We start from the raw sequence: 18,102 nt of genomic DNA, 5'->3' as shown, positions 1-18,102 counted from the left end.
CGAGGGGGTCCCTGAGGAGTGGGGACCACAGGATGGTTCGCGGCAGTTACGGAGGCACCAGGCACATTCTACGGAGCTTGTTTGCTCTAACTATTATTTGATGACCCGTGTTATGCAGGATCAAGAGCCCACCTCCGTGAAGGAGGCTTTACAGTCCGCACCATGGAAGAAAGCTATGGAAGCCGAGTTGGAGGCTATTGAGAGGAATGGCACTTGGTATCTCGTGCCTCGCCCCCCGAATAAGAAGGTGATTGGTGTCAAATGGGTCTTCAAGACCAAGTACCTTAGCGATGGTTTTTTGGACAAGCACAAGGCTCGCCTTGTTGCTAAAGGTTTTGCACAGCGCCCAGGGATTGATTGTCATGACACTTTTGCCCCCACTGCTCGTATGGCGACTATTCGAGCTGTTCTTGCCCTGGCTGGCCATAGGAGATGGCATGTCTACCAGTTGGATGTGAAGTCGGCCTTCCTCAATAGTGATTTGAAGGAGGAGATCTATGTAGAGCAGCCTCCTGGCTTTGGATCTTCAAATGGGAAAGTCTACACGTTGAAGAAGGCCTTGTATGGCCTCAAGCAGGCTCCATGTGCATGGAACGAGAAGATTGATTCGTTCCTTCAGTCACAGTTGGGATATCGGCGTTCCAAGGCCGATCCGCAGCTTTATGTACACACTTCCGAGGCTGGTTGTGTGCTTTTTGTGTTGTATATTGATGATTTGATTGTCACAGGTGATCATGCACAGAAGGTCAAAGAGACGAAGGCAGCTTTACATCAGACATTCAAGATGACGGATTTGGGTCTACTCCATTTCTTCTTGGGCCATGAGATTTATCAGTCATCTCTCAGCAGAGATATGTACAGAAGCTCTTGATTTCTTTTGCGATGGAGGATTGTCGGACCATTTCTACTCCTATAGATCCGAACTGGAAGGCCACTTCACATTCAGCCTCTCCCATGGCGGATGCTTCCCACTATCGTCAGTTGATTGGATCATTGATTTGGCTCCTCAACACTTGTGTTGATCTTTGTTTTGCTATTGGTCTCTTGGCGGGGTTCATGAGTGAACCTCAGACGGTGCATTGGCAGGCTGCCCAAAGGATACTTCGGTATTTGAGGGGGACATCTGACTTAGGGATTCATTATCCAGCAAGCACAGGTGGTTCAGATCTTGTCCTTGCCAGTTGGAGCGACTCTGGGCTGGTGATGTGGACCACAGGCGGTCTACAACAGGTTACTGTTTTACCTTGGGTGCAAGTGTTATCTCTTGGAGTAGCAAGAAGCAGCCCACGGTAGCCCTTTCGTCTACTGAGGCGGAGTATCGGACCGCGTCTTCCACCACATGTGAGGCTGTGTGGCTTCGAAGATTGTTGGAGGAGCTTGGCTGCCCCCAGACTCGTCCTACTTTGCTGCAATGCGACAATGAGAGTTGCATTGCCTTGGCACGGAATCCTCTTTTCCATGCCCGGACGAAGCACATAGAAATCAAATACCACTTCATCAGAGAGAAGCTTCTGGATGAGACCATCGTTGTGGAGTACTGCAAGACGGAGGACCATCTTGCAGATTTGTTTACGAAGGCACTTTCCCAGGCTCTACTTCGGAGACATGCCAGATCCCTCAGGCTTCTGCCCCGCCCAGGCTCTAAGAGGGGGTGTTAGGATTCAGATCCTGTCGGAGGGCAGTCGGACTGCCACGTGGCAGTCCGACCTGTTTCTGGACAGTCGGCTGCATTTAATGCAGCCGACCTGCATTTACTGGGCGCCTATTTTGTGGCTATTTATAGCCGATATCCAGCAGTCTTCTTCTACTTTTGTTCGCAGATTACAAGCTGGAGGCTCGTGCAGATTTCATCTCTGTTTGCAAATTTCAAGTTGGAGATCGTGCAGACTGCAGTGGACTTCGAGGTGAACAGCAGGTTGCATCGTCGAGGTGGAGACACGCAGTCCCGCGCACTGCGCCCGTGTACATATCTGCATATCTTTGTATATAGCACACTTTATACAGCAGATCTTCATCTTCCACTGTCTCTTTCTCTCCCTTCTCTTTGCGTTCTCTCTCTCTCAGAGTCTTGGTCCCACGCTTCTGCATCGCTGCACTATGACACATCCTAGCCAAGGCTTTTCCTATGTGGTAAATGGGGCAACACATCCTCCACTTCGGTCTCTGAGATATCAACCTCCATCAAATCAACCCATTCAGGCTTAACCTAATTACTTACCAAGTCACAAATGTATCGACGAGCAGAGTGAACAACATCAGAAAGAATCTCCTGTGGACCCAACAAAGATTTATAATAGTCAATGCACATTTGAATGATGAAGATAAGTTCACAATAGCCATAACACCTTGCTTATCCAACAAACACACATTATTTTCCCAAGCGTATTTCTAACGTAAACGAGCAAAGAACTGATGAGAGTGACAATTATTATCATGCAAAGCTTCCGCTCAAGCCAGCAATTTGTATTTAGCATATTCCTCCTCCTGAAGAGATTGAACTCTACATTTCAACCATTCAATGCATGTGACCAAGTCATCAATAGTATCCCCTAACTGATACAGAGACAACAAATGAGCCAACAAAGTTTGGGAATGCTGCGATTCAGCTCCAAAAGAAGAAGCATGCTGAATATCATATTGTCGGGACAATGCATGTCCATTATCCCTAAAAAAAACCCATGCTTCCATACCTCCAAATAGGACTCTCAAGCTAAATCAATTGCTAGATACATTCCAAGAACTGATTTTACAACAAAAAAGATTGATTGAAGCATAAAGGCAAACGAGTAAGCAAAGCCTTAAAAGCATGAACCGGTCTATGAGTCAAATCCAAAACCAAGGGATAGTGATCTAACAAGACATGTTGTTGCTCCATCCACATATCAATCACTGCGGGAAGAAAAGAATCACTCTGACAAATCTAGATCCTATCAATTCTGGCCCAAGTATTTGGATGCCGAAGAGAATGACAAGTATATCAAGACTATGAAGGTTGCATCCAAGACCACATGTCTTGTTTCAAAGACACAGCTGCCAGTACATCCCAAGCCTGCCACTCAGGGCCATCCATGACCGAGCGTGGTGAAGTTGCCTAATCCGCTAATACATGCATTAAAATCATCCGTAACAAAACCTTGATGAGCCATGGAAAGGCAGTGCAAGTCCTCCCACAGCTGACAGCATTCCCGGGCAATAGAAGGAGCATATACACCCACCAGCCACAAGCCCTCACCCTCATATATGATTTCCAACATCAAAAATTTGCCACGAGCATCTTGAGAAACCAAGGATGGTTGCAAGGAAGATCTAACAGCCAACATAACTCCAAATTTATGAGGAAATTGACCACTAAAAAACAATGTATAATCCTTGTATACATAAGAAGAACCTGCCAAAGCATGTTGTTTGTGCTCCACAGCACAAAAAACATCCCAATCACCAACTAACACAATTTACCACAACCGATATTGCTTACTATCTAAAGAGATGCCTTTGTACACAGAGAGAGAGACAAAGAGATAGAGAGAGAGAGAGATTCTGCACAGCACTCAAAGGTTGAGCTTTGATATGGCAAATATGCAAGCATCAAATGGTATTGATGTGGCTTTTCTTAACCAGCATATTGGGCATGGGGATGAGAAAGAATCGGTGGAGTCGGATGGTGACTCTTTGGCTGAGGATTCTGGGCAATTGATGGAAGGGGATGAGATGGGAAAATGCCGTAAGATGACGGTTGATGAGCCCACTATGTGTGCTCCGAATTCGCCTCAGCAAGATGTCCGTGTTTCCGGCTCACACACACTGATGTGTCCTTCCAACTTATGCTTGCCACTGCCAACAATCTTATGTCGGATTATGTTGATGCCAATGAGGGTAAAGCGAGCTCTTTACCAAAAGGGGATCATGTGGTTGCTATCATGGAAACTGACATGGTTTTAGGCTTGAATGCTTTGGGACACAAGGAAACCTCGGCCAACCAAAATTCACTTTGAGGTCCCTGGTTTATAGACGTTGGTTTTTGAGCTTAAATGGGACATTGATGGACACTACTTTCAATGTGGCCAATTGGGCATTTTATTTTTGAATGTGATAGAAGCCCTGAGATATTGCAATGTTCTTTGGACCTTGATATGGATATGCAAGAGCATGATCCCTAGCCAATGACTCAACAACAAGATATTGCTCCTGTGCCTCTTGCCCTACATAGACATGATGATGGAAATAAAGATGTTTCCCAAGTTGGTATTGAGGGTGTATCACATTCAGTTGGTCGGAATGTGCCTCCTCAAGATGATTCATGGGTCATTGTTGTTAGACGTAATGCTAGACAAGAATCTCGTTTTGACTCTTGCTCACCCATCTCCTCACCCTATTACTTAGACTTTTCAACGTAGAAGTAGGGGTTTTTACATCAAACCTCAATCTTCACGTGTGCTTACAGGCGGCGTGGATGATAAAAGCGCTTCTAATTCTACTTTGAGCTTTGATGCATGTGGGAGGCTTTTGCCTCCTCGGGATATTTTCTGTTCTCAACAACAGAAGTTCCCTTCTCGTGCTTCGATCACTAGTTTGCAGAGGGTGGATCTTGTAGATGTGATCCGTAGTGAGATGGAGAGATTTCAAGCTGCTAAAGCTATGGATGCTAAAGGGAAAGGGAAAGTGATGATTCAATAGCTCTCTCTCTCTCTCTCTCTCTCTGTCTCTCTCTCTCTCTCTCTCTCTCTCCATTTCCACCAACATTCAAATTCAGTCCAAAGTTATCACTTCATTCTCTTTTCTCTTTGCAATCATTCTCTTCCCTTCTCTCTCCTTGTTCTTGTCTCTCTTCCACTGCACAATCTCTATTAGAGGCCAAAATGATGTATGAGACCAAAATGACAAGTACAACTAATCCATGGTATGCCTCATCATGCATAAACAAAAGGGACATAACAACTATAATATAACAATATGTGTGACAATGCAATCAAAATGTACAAGAGCTCTTGGCTTGCCTACCATGTATGCAAGATCCATCGTCGGGCCATGCTGGTGGAGGAATATCAAATCCTTCATAATAAAGTCTCATGAAATGAATCCCCTTGACAATGTCTTGCTATAGTAAGAGATGATAGCCTAGACCCACCAACAATCTTGTAGGCACCACCTAACTTAGCGATGAGGCCTCCTAGCTTTGCACAATTCTATGGCTTTATCTATACTAACCCCTAAGATCTTCCACTAGTTGGAGACAATACTAGAGGTCTAACCTATGTTGGCAGTGTTGTGACCCTAAAGAAGCATAAATGTTCGCTGCCCCATATCTTGCCAACCTATTACTACCCCTGCTCAGGCCTAAGTCAATGAATCTAGATGCCTTAGAATCTCCAGAAGGAAGAGTTCCAACCATTTCTAGTTGGGGATTGTCATAACCGGACACAGTGGACCAAATCCCTCCTACAAAAGGCAATGGTAGCAGACATAGTGGACCAAATCCCTCCTACAAGAGGCAATGGTAGCGGCCTCATATCTCATAATAGACAGGAAATATGCATATGCAGTGCTCCTCTATCTCCACGTCTTGCACCTGGCATCTCTGGCATAGCTTGGCTCTTGCCTTTTTGGAATATCCCCCCATCTCAACTTGGAGCTAGTGTAAAGATGTTTCTATGAGAGAGAAAGAGAGAGAGAGACCCGTTTCATTGATGGGCTCTACGTATAAGATTCTTGGCACTTGCAAAGGTATTGGCAAACCGTCTCCATAAACACTTGTCTAATCGTGTTCATCCTCACCAATATGGATTTATTAAGGGCAGAATATTCTTCATAATATCCTCTATGCACACATGGCCATAGACCATGCACGGCACACGCAGCAAGAGATTGTTCTAATGCAACAAGACTTGGAACAGGCCCTTGACTTCTTGGAATGATCTTTTATTACAAATCTCATGGAAGTTGTGGGTTTTGGACATCGTATGTCAAGGTTAATATACACTATTAGTATGGGTGCCAAGTCCCATATCATGCTAAATGGTGGAGTCACCAAGTCTTTTTCCCTCGTCCATCGAACGATCAGACAGGGTTGTCCTCTTAGCCTAGTCTTCTTTGCACTTGCGACTCACTCTATTCTTTCCATATTGTCACATCTTGTGGATACAAGGAAGTTAGCGGGAGTTTATTGGCCAGGCACTAGCTGATGATACTTTCATGCTTCTGAAAGCTGATGCTTCTAATCTTCGGTCAATCTTAGATGTATGGGAGGTGTTTGGGAATGTGTTAGCCTACAAATCAACACTACCAAATCTTCCTTTATTGATTGCATAGCATCCAATTTGCCAAATTTAAGACTGCACAATAAGCTTGTACATCACGGTGACATTGTAAGGCATCTTGCTTACCCCTTGGGAGTTGATGTGCAGCCGAAAGTCTTGCTGAAATTGACATCGCAGAAATTGGAAGCCAAGTTTCTCTATTGGAAATCTCAAGCTTGGCCATTCCATGTGCATCTCAAAGCAGCCTAGACCATTATGCTTCCTATGCTCACCTACTTTTTGCCATTGCTGCCTTGGAGCAATGTTGCCTTAAAGGATCTCGCCCACCATTTTCGTTTTATGCTCTAGAAGAAGGATTCTGTGCAAGCTCATTCACTTGCTTCATAATCTCCTCTTGTTGTGTTGGACTCACATGATAGCATGGCCTATTCGGAGGTGAGCTCCCAGGGAATGAGATCAATGTGATAATATTCTAGCCTCTCTGGTGGTAACTTGTTAAGTAAAGTATCTACAAAACAATCTTTATACTCCTTTAAGAAACTCATTCGGTCCTTGTTCATATCTGAGATAGAGTCTTCGATTCTACACTCTTTGTTAGAATCTTTGACAAAAATCAAGTACGAGGAAATTGACTTTTTCATTGCTTTACAAATCTATACATGGGATAAGATGGAAATAGAGTTTCCTTCCACTCCACATCAAAAGATACATTTTTACCCTTAAAAGGGAATCTAAACTTATTTTGATTCAAATCAATGGTTGGATCTATTCTCCTATGCCAAGGTATTCCTAATACAATATCACAATGACCAAGATCTCCCATGACAAAACTCTCATGATTGACATAATCTCCTATCTCAATTCATAGTTTCCCAAGAATGGGAGTAACTTCAAACTCCATTCCTTAAAAAGAAGCACCTGAAATTTCAAGTATTCCAAACCTCTTCTTTGGTAGATGTAGAGCTTCGACAATCCGAGGATGGATATAATGATATATAGCCCATGTATCAAAATGAATGAGAACACGTTGATTAGCAATCCTACCCCAAGCCATAAAAAGCTTCCTTTTCTCTAACGGAGTTTCATCCTCTTGCAAGGATTCCTTAGGTACAACGTCTGCTTGAGGTGTCTTTTGAGGCTAGTTTTCCTTCTTTGCCTTATTAGGGCATTCACTAGCCATGTGTCCTTTTTCTCCGCAAGAGAAACATCATCCTTCTCTTGTATATTCTACTAATTGCTTATATGTTAGCTTCTTTTTGGATGGAGATGATATCATGAGTCATGCTTGCACCCCAAAAGCCATGGGTGGTGGGGCTATTTTGGTTGTAGGGACCAATATGACAACTCTCCATTGGTCATTGTTTTAAGCCCTATGTATTGGTCAACAATCCTAGACCCTTGTTGCTCATTCTTTCCTTCAAGAATGGGGCCTTTGCCATGGCAATACAAGGATTTAGGGTTCTTGGTGGTATGTCCTTAATATCATCGAGGCTCACTTTTCTACATCTATCTCATGTCTTATTAACCATTTGCATGTTGGCATTTGGTAGAGGACAAATGGGCAATTAATTCATTGCCAATGGAAATTTTGTCGGTCTCTCCCATTCTTTCATGAGAAGGCGAATCAAAGGAGAGACCTAAATTTAATCGCATGGCACACCTTGGATTGACCTCAATGGCTGATACCACTCTCTTGCCCCAAGACACCTTGATGTCCTTTCGCACAATTAGAAGAGTCTTTCGAGTACCGCATGGCTACAATGATCTCTCTGGGGTAGAGTCTCTGATCTCTTGCAAGACGGGCAGCCCTTTCATGTTCTCAATTCTGATTGCCCTTGGTAGGACTAGGATCTTGCCGGATATTTGACCCTTCAGTCCTCTTCAGTTAATCAGATCTATTATCTCATGATCAGAGACTGCACATGGATCACTACCAAAGCCAATTCTCTTTGGGGATTGCACAAATCTAAAGCTTGGTGAAAAGTGACAATAATGGAGGGATGGATCAATAAGACACCATTCAAATGCAAGGTATTCATTTGGAGAATGCTAGTCGGGGACCTCCCTCTTGCATCAGCCCTTCACCTTAAAGGTATATCTAACAAGAATTGTTTCTTCTGTACCACTGCGGTGAAGTCTTCTTGTCACAGATTCATTTCCTGCCCTTTTGCTTGGAAGATTTGGACCCTTCTCTTGAATATTTGGCATGCAGTGGTGGGCAGAAGGATGCGTCCACTTGACAGGGTTTTTGGAAAAGCTAAATACAATGGTCTGCCTCAATCTCACATAAAGATTTTCTTTCACTTTTTCAAATTTCCGGGTCACTGACATATGTGGGTCAATCGCAATGCATCCATTTTTAATGCTGCCTCAGGCATTCAGCATCATGTCACGAAACTTAAGGGTCTTCTCCAGTGGCAGCCTGACCTTCTATAACATGCAAATATCTTGGTTAGAGATGATTTAGTCCCTTGGCATACAGCAATCTCCTATGTTCCTTTGCCGTGACTTTGTATCTTTTATGCACGATGAACTAGAGCCATCCTGCATCTTGTAATCTTGCAATATTATACTTGTATTTTTTTGTAATTAATACAATTACCTATGATGGAAAAAAAAGGGAGAGGGGAAGCCAAAGAGTTACGGAAAAAGAAAAAGAGGGGAAGTCAAAGAACCATGCAATTATTCTACAAAATATGAGACAATGGCCCAGTGATAGAGACATGATGCAAAAACTTTCAATAGCAGAATAAACATGCCACCATAAGCATGGCAGTTTAGTTATAAGCATGGTGCAAACCCACCTTAAAACAGTAACTGTAGATATGAAGCACATATGTTCTTTGAACAAAAATCACAATGAGACCCGGATATCTTACAGGATGATACTTTAAAAGGTTGCGGATGATTGTTAGCCGTATTGCCTCAATCATCTCAGGATTCTCAACTTTCCTTCCTGTGTCACTAGATTCAAAGAAGATTAAAATTACAGCCAAAAGTAAATATAACAGCATGTCAAGAACTGAGGTAATAATAGAAAAGGAAGAAAACTGATACAAAGCAGCCTTGCCTCCAAAACTGAGTTAATGATTACATCACCACTAGAAAGAAAATCAAGAAGCAAAGGACACAGATGTGTAGTACACTTGATATAACCAGCTTCCAGAAGTCCTGTACTTACGATCTTGTGATAAAGAACTTCGTGCGGATCACTGATGCTAAGGGATCAGTCGTGACATTTCCCTTTGCTACATCCAAGCGTAGATCCTTTAAAGCCCTCATCTGAATCAAAATTCGTCCCAAAACAAGTCAGTCAGCAATTAAGTTCTTAATCTTGACAACATAGTTTATCATAATCTCTGGTAAATGCAACAATAAGCTACAAAAGCATGTGCAAAACCAACTTTAACATGCTTCAGAAAAGGGTAATTCCAATTTTAATCTCAAATTAGAACAATTTGCTCATGTGGCATGCCACATCCTACAACACAATACTGCAGCCACAAACTGCATGTGTCACTCCTGCCTTTCATCATTTGTTTCAAGAAAAAACATGCAACTTTACATCCAATTCAATACTTGACACCATTGATGATGAATAAGGAATTGGAAGAGAATAACATTTCTCTTGAGCTGCAAGGATGACAACTAGAACTCTTGTTAACAATTACCCCATAATCATTATAAATCTAGATATCCATGCCACAATGGCCTCGCTTTTGTAGTCAAAACTTGCAGCTTAGCTTTCCTTTCTAATAATGGACTTTGTGATGCACCTTCATTAAGAACTTATAAAGCTCAAAATTTATGTACACGTCTCACCAAAATTTGATGTATATAAAGTTTGCCATGCAAGTATCAAAACGATAGTAATAATGTGAAACTTCACCAATTAGCACCAGAAAGAGGTGTTAATCTGAAATTGTGATATCTATCAACATAAATATTGTGCTTAAACTCTGTGAAAGACTGACAAAACTGCAAAAAAATATGTCAATTGGAGCTGTAATCCAATCTCTGTGCAATGGTAATAAAACTGCAGAACAAGAACATTCAATGAGTGTCAATAAAAAGGGTTTAAGCTGATTGTTACTTTACTTGCGTAGAAGAAAATGAGGACAAACACAAGGCTAAACATACATCAATGAAATTATACCGTATCGATAAGAGCACCGAGGCGGTCACCGAAGCTTATTTCAACCACTGTTGCATTGGGATCTGAGTCTTGATCTATTAAGACAATAGGTGTTGGTACATTCTCATTGGATTCCTGATCACTTCAGCATGAAGTTAGACACTAATGGTAGCAATTATTTATATTCAAACAATAATGCCTCAACTACACATTTAAGACAGCAAGTTTCCAAACAACAAAACTTCAACTTTGAAGTAAACTGCTAAACTGCATGACGAAAAAGAGATTATTGGTCCTAGTCAATATCATGAGGTATATAGCAGCCATACAGAGACTGTAATAGAGATTAAGAATCACCGAAACCTCCTTGTGCCCAAAAGTGCATCCAAGCAAACAAGTGAGAAATTCTCTTCAAAGCTCAAAGCTGTAGAGATGACCCCAAATCTTGCCAAACCTATGTCACAGGAAGGGCTCCTAAGAGCTTGTGCCCAAAAGTGCATCCAAGCAAACAAGTGAGAGAATCTCCTCAAAGCTCAAAGCTGTAGGGATGACCCCAAATCTCTTGCTGAACCTATGAGACAGGAAGCGCACCCAAGTAATTCGATACCCTGTCCAAGAGGACATGCGAACAAGAGCACAACCATAAAATCCAAGGGATTGTTTCTCTAGCCACAACATAGCGACTACAAACTAAATTTGCAATCTTTCTCTTAGGAAGCCCCAACGAGAGTATTGGAAGATATAGCACCAACCAAGCATTACCACAAGAACAGTCACGGTTTAAGGAACTTACTTTTCCATGTACCATTTGAAATTCTTTTTCAAAACAGGCTCAGTAGCATGCCATAGGGAGCTTAAATGATCCATGATCCAAGGAGAAGGAATGATAGCTTATTGATCTGGTAGGCGAAATTTGTAAAAGCAAAGCTCTATCAATTGTTGCAGCATGCTGCAAACTCCAATCCGCTAGCCTTATGTAAATCAAGCGAAAGTAACTAGCTCTAAAAGTCCCCTTAGGCCTTTAATTTTCCTCCAAAAAGAGATGTGACGATCTTCAAACCATATCACATACGAATGACAACAGAGGAGATCACATAAACATCATTAACAATGTTCACAGCAAAGAAGTAATCTCCATGTGGGCTTAGACTAACCAAAGGGACTTACACAACCTACTCTAACGTAAACTTTCAAGGCACATAAAATTGTCTTGCTGAGTCTACCTGTGTGTCCAATTTGGATCCACCAAGATTTGTTTCTAATTCATAATCAACTCACACACTTTTTTTTGTGGAAATATAATGTACAAGTTAGCAATGTTGAAAAATATCATACTGAAGCCTATCCAAACCTCATGTAACTAGCCTATCAAAGAGAGATTTGTAAAGGATAGAATTAAGCAAATGTGACCGTCAGAAATATTAGCCTCAATGTAGCCAAGTTGTAAAGGTTCAAAAGAGTCCAAAGCATCTAAAATAAGTAGCCAAAGGCTTTTGATCTAAAGGGGAAAGATCCAAAAAGCCAAAACAACTTGCCAAAGCCAAAAGAAGAAAAACAGACTATAAGGGAGGAAGATACACAATGCATAAGATCCTATGCACAAGGACAACTCCAAAAAATGCAAAGACTAGTCTCATTCAAAACACTTGTGTGTGACAGGTAGCAAGAGCTAGTATGAAAAACTCTCTTTTATCAATTGTCAATCACTCTTTGTTTCCGAGAGCATTGTAATTGTTCTAGTAGCTAAGCATTCTTCCTGATAAACAATGAAATAATGTTCTAAAGAAGGCATGCTTTGAGCTAAGCTCTTACATTACTAGCCATGAAAACAAATCCAAAACTAGCCCATAAACTTATGAATAAACAAACAACCCAAAAACATTACTCAGTCTACAAATAGTAAGGGCATGTACCCAAGTAAAAGAAAGAGGAAGGTTTAGCTATAAATACCTGAAAAGCAGAAGCACTCCAGCTCCTAGAACCAGCTGTACCAACCAGGAACCTGAAAGAGTACACTTACATCATACAGCTCAAAAATACTCCATAGCTGACTTTGCACAAAAAATCGCCCTTAAGCATTTATAGTGAATTTAGAATCAAGTTTGCCGACACTAATAGTAACTCTCATTGCATAAGACCCGCCACTATTTCGCCGACACAAAGCACAGGATCCCTTGGAGCATGCCATGAAGTTAGCCACCTCATATAAGAAGTGGAAGAAGCACAGAAGGTAGTCAGCAAAACAAATCAGCTGCTGCAAAAACCAAAGAGAAGGACAACTATGCAAGACTAGCAAGGGAGATTTTTCCGAGAAGTTAGCTGCCCATGAAGAGCAACAAAAGCTGCAGGACAAGAAAAAGTGTTTCACAAGCAAGCAAACAGGATATATCGCTGCAGATTGCACTAAGAAGCCTAAAAAGGACCCCAATTCCCAAAAAGGAGTCAAGACCGTGCTTCTTCCATCCTAGCTTCGACTTTTCAATTCATGCCCTCAACAAATATAGATCCATGTTCCTTGGGGCAACATGTATTAGCTTTATTAATCCTCGTGTGTGAACACACATTATTGTGAGTAAAAGTGTGTGTTTAGGTGTGAACAACTTTTACACCACTCAGCATTAAATAAGGATCAAAGGGTTAGCTACACAATCTAGCCTATACATTCAGGCCCTATCACTTGTACGTTCATACTACATATCCCACATATCTTATAAAAATAATTAAAATCTTACTTAACAAAAATTAAAAACTTAAAAACTTAGGTGATCGCCGATCGGAATTAGACACTAGCCATGTACATGCATGTGCTAAGACCTTTCCATCACTTATTAAATAATTGTGTATGATCCTTTGCCCTGATTTTAATCCAAAATGAGTTGTATTCTTTTTATTTTCTTTCCTTCCGATTCACAATGGAGCTATATTTCACGGGGGATTGTAGCCACTTCTCGCATGACCTCTAAGTTGATCCCCAAAGTTATACTCATGCATTTGACCTCTCGCCATGTGCCCAACGCCTCTAAGCCACATTGGCTTTTGATCAGCTTTTGAGCCATGCACACGCACCTACAAACCATGTCTTACTTCAGGTCCCTGAGCTTCTTTGTAGACCATGTCATGATCTTTCTCATGTTGCACCTCTCTCACTTATGTATCTCTTAGAATCATTGTATAGGATTAGACACTACCTCTTTGAGGTAAGACCTTCCCTTTTCTCTTTCATATGCTTCGTGTCACAAGTTTAATCACCCATGACCCAAAGGGGGGTTTATTAGCATTATTTATCCTCATGTGTAAACACACATTATTGTGTGTAAAAGTGTGTATTTAGGTGTGAACACCTTTTACACCACTTAGCATTAAATAAGAGTCAACGAGTTAGCTACACGATCTAGCCTATATATTCTTGCCCAATCACTTGTACTTTCATACTACATATCCCACATATCTTATCTATCTTTTAGTTTGTGTGTACTTCAAGAGCTCTCTCTCTCTCTCTCTCTACACATTATTATTGTGTAAAAGTGTGCGTTTAGGTGTGAACACCTTTTATACTACTTAGCATTAAATAAGTGTCAATGAGTTAGCTACACAATCTAGCCTATATATTCATGCCCAATCACTTGTACTTTCATACTACATATCCTACATATCTTATCTCTTTTAGTTTGTGTACACTTGCAAGAGTTCTCTCTCTCTCTCTCTCTCTCTCTCTCTCTCTCTCTCTCTGTGTGTGTGGAGTTCCATCCGCCATAGTTTGTTGGTCATGCATATGAGCTCCATGAAGGGTGCGAGCAGAAGTACTCAAGTAGTGTGCGAGTCAAAGGAGGTGTATTCAGCAGTAGAGAGTTTGCAGAGAGAGTGGAGATTTGAGATGGGTGTATACCAGTGTGGTACACACAAAGAATAAACGAATGTATTTATATTTAGGGTATGGTATACTTATAATACCCGCAAGGGTGTGTACACATGTACAAGTAAATATATACACAGTACGTTACAATACACCTGCAAAGGTGTGTACACATGTATAAGTAAATATATACACAAGAGTAGCGAAGAGGCCTTTACACCCAACCACCTCCCACTTAAAGGTCCTAAGCGAACTTTTATCCAACTCCCACTAGTTGAATGCAATGCTCATGTTGAGCCTTTGCAAGACTTTTAGAGAGAACATCTGCAAGGTTACCTTGTGTTTTGATCTTAGTCAGTGTGACTAGACCATCATCCAAAACCTGTCTAATAAAGTGATACTGCACATCAATATATTTGGTACGCGCATGAAACATGGCATTCTTAGCCAGGCATACAGCACTCTAGCTATCACATCCAGATACAGAAGTTTTGGAGGGCAGCCCAAAATCCTTGACCAAATGACCGAGCCAAGCAGCTTCTTTTGAAGCTTCAGTGGCTGAAATATATTCAGCCTTAGTGGTAGAAAGTGCTACTATCTTTTGCAATCTAGAGCACCAAGAAACTACCCCATCAGTCAAGGTAAATATGTACCCGCTAGTAGACTTGCAAGTATCCAAGTTACCTACCATGTCTGCATCACAATACCCCTGTAGATTTAACATACCCTTTCCATAGCAGATACATTTTCTTTGTGTGCCCTTAAGGTACCAAAAGAATCGAAGATGCATTTCACTGCCACCCAATGTGCTTTGCTAGGATTTGACACAAACCTACTCACAACTCCCACTGCATGAGCAATGTCAAGTCTAGTGGCAACCATAGCATACATGAGTGACCCACAAGCTAAAGCATAAGGAACACCCTTCATAGAGCTGGCTGCTTTATCATTTCTTGAGCAATCTGCTTTGCTAAGCTTAAGGTATGGTGGTAATGGAACATCAGGTGGCTTAGCATTTGCCATAGAAAAACAATCAAGTACTTTGTTAATGTACTTTTCTGGTGAGAGAAATAAGAGCTTCGGCTCTCTATTTCTCGTCACACGCATGTCCAAAATGTGTTCGATTGCGCCCAAGTTCTTCATGGAAAAGGCTGAATTCAGTTGTCTTTTTAGTACATTAATCTAGCTTTATGCTTACCAACAATAAGTATATCATCCACATAAAGCACAAGTATTATAAGGCTTCCATCATCAACCTTCTTTATATACAAGCAATGATCTGCATTGCTTTTAAACCCATGTGAGAGCATGAAGGCATCAAATTTATTATACCACTATCTAGGAGACTGTTTTAAACCATACAAGCTTCTCTTAAGCCTACACACCAAATGCTCCTTTCCTAGCATAACAAAGCCCTTTGGCTATTTCATATATAGCTCTTCTTCTAAATCACCATGCAAGAATGCGGTTCTAACATCCAGTTGATCAAGTTCAAGATCTAGAGATGCTACAATAGCAAACAATACCCGAAGAGTGGTCATTTTGACAACAGGTGAAAAGACTTCCTAAAAGTTAGTCCCCTCTTCCTGTGTATAACCCTTAGCCACAAGTCTGGCTTTGTATTTGGGTTTGCTATCCACACACTTCATTTTATAGACCCATTTGTTAGGAATGGCTTTCCTATCTTTGGGCAATGGAACCAAATCCCAAGTATCATTCTGATACAAAGATTTCATTTATTTTCCTACATAGATAGCTCCCACTTTTTTTTTAACTCACATGATAATGCCTCTTTATACGTGAGAGACTCACCCTCATCTGCGAGTAAAATGCAGTCCAAAGAGGGATCAAACCTCTGTATAGGTCTCCTGACATGTATAGGCCTTCTCACCCAATGATCTGCATTAGCAGACAATGGATCCACATCCAAAGGAGTGTCAATGACCTCATTATTTGGTTGCTGAACTGCATATTCAGGTTGCTGTAATACATTTTCAGGCTGCTATAATTCATTTTCAACATGCTGATTTGGTCGCCCAAGCTGATTTTCAGAATCTCTTTACTACCCATTGTCATTTGGCTCAATGACGATACGCTAATTATCATAACCAGCATCAAATGGAGCTGAATTTTCAGTGACTAATGGCTTTTCAAGTGGCTAATCATGCTGAAATTTCACTTTCTTTTTGTCCAAATCACTAGATGTGGCATATTTCGGCAGCTTTGACTCATTACATACCACATCTCGGCTGCATAACACCTTTTTCATGCTTGGAACCCAAACTCTATAGCCCATTCCACCTTCGTCTCCATAACTCATGAAGATACCTCTGTGGGATTTCATGTCAAGTTTGGTTCTACTATCAGCAGGTACATGTACATAGCATTCGCAACCAAAGACCCTTAAATGGTCATATGAAGTAGGTTTGTCAAACCAAACTTCTTCAAGGATGCCACTTTCAAGTGCACGATGTGGAGATTAGTTGCAAATATGCACTGCGGTTTTAAGTGACTCTCCCCAAAATGATTGTGGGAGATTAGCTACGGACAACATGCACCGAATCTTCTCACATAAAGTGTGATTCATTCACTCAATCACACCATTAGATGACGGATTATAAGGAGCTGTAAGCTCCCATTTAATCCCATTGACATCACAAAACTTATTGAATTTTTTAGATACATACTCTCCTCCATTGTCTGTTCTTATGCATTTTAATTTTAAACCCATTTGAGTGCTAACAAATGCATAAAACCTTTTACAGGCGTCCAATGTCTTTTCTACTTAAGCAAGTAAACCCATAGCTTTCTAAAGTGGTCATCAATAAAAGATACAAAATAACTGAAACCACTATGAGTTTTTATTAGCGTGGTACATACATCAAAATGGACTAAATCCAAAATACATGCCTCCCTTGAGGCTCCATGTCATGAGGACACGTATTTTTGAAGCCTCACTTAACATGTGGATTAATTTTCAATCACATGGTTAAGTAAATGTTGCACATGTGAGGTGTAACTGGGGTTAGAGTAAATTTGCCAGCTCGGGAAATCACAGGATGTCAAAGGCAAAAGTTGCTATAAGTTATGCCACACAAGTACTTGGTGGTATCTGATGCTAGTTGTTAGCCTAGGTCATTCATTTGGCTATAAGTGTCAGTTGGTGACACTAGAGAAGTGGCATTTAATGGTACCTAACACTAATCTGATAGTCAAAGATGACGCAAACACACTCAGGAATGGAAGTTGCCTAGCCAATTTAATTATTGGCCAGTCAGATTTTTTTTAGGGCACCAAAATAATTATTAGATTAATTTTCAATATTTACAGACTGAAAATTAATATTTAATTGTGGATAATGCTGGAAAAACCATTTGGGAAGACTGCCATTTGTCAAAAATGCCCATGCAAGTCTAAAAAACGTCTTTAGAGGCTAGAGAGAGGTATTTTTAGTGTATTCAGCCTGCAAGAGAGAGGGAGAAGATGCTGCTGGTCTAATTTGTAGCCATTGGAGGACCTTCTGAGGCAGCCAGGGACAGGAGAAGACCAATCAACAGCAAGTGGCAGCATCTACAAGCTGTTGAGACAAGGCAACAGCAGTAAATGACTAATTTTCTTCAATTCTTTGCATCTACAAGCTTTTGTGGCAGGGCAGCTGCTGCATTTAACTGATATTCAGTCATTCTTTGCGACAAAACTCTGAATTTTCTCTCTCTACAGCTTTCTCTCTCATCTCCCAACCATTTCACAGCCTTCCTCCATATATCTCAGCATTTGGACCCTTGGAGGCTAAGAAATTGGAAATTTCTATGCTGTAAACAATAATTTACAACAGAAACTAGGGTTTAGCAGCAACCTCA

At 41.1% G+C, this 18,102-nt stretch overlaps 1 protein-coding gene across 1 annotated transcript in view; it reads right to left on the bottom strand.

The window, feature by feature from the left end:
• The window catches only part of LOC148040057 (ACT domain-containing protein ACR12-like), a 72,488-nt gene that overhangs the window by 36,409 nt on the left and 17,977 nt on the right, over positions 1 to 18,102 (bottom strand). Inside the window, exons 2-5 of the mRNA XM_087696514.1 lie at positions 12,340 to 12,391; positions 10,411 to 10,524; positions 9,436 to 9,536; positions 9,134 to 9,218 (exon numbers count right to left, since the gene is read on the bottom strand). Coding sequence (XP_087552640.1) covers positions 9,134 to 9,218; positions 9,436 to 9,536; positions 10,411 to 10,524; positions 12,340 to 12,391 — 352 coding nt within the window. The remainder of the gene's footprint in view (positions 1 to 9,133; positions 9,219 to 9,435; positions 9,537 to 10,410; positions 10,525 to 12,339; positions 12,392 to 18,102) is intronic.

Source organism: Lygodium microphyllum, chromosome 2, assembly GCF_053477565.2.
Source record: "Lygodium microphyllum isolate KBCC chromosome 2, Lygodium_microphyllum_v1.1.10, whole genome shotgun sequence".
Lineage (NCBI taxonomy): Eukaryota > Viridiplantae > Streptophyta > Polypodiopsida > Schizaeales > Lygodiaceae > Lygodium > Lygodium microphyllum.
This window is presented reverse-complemented; position numbering and strand designations above follow the sequence as displayed.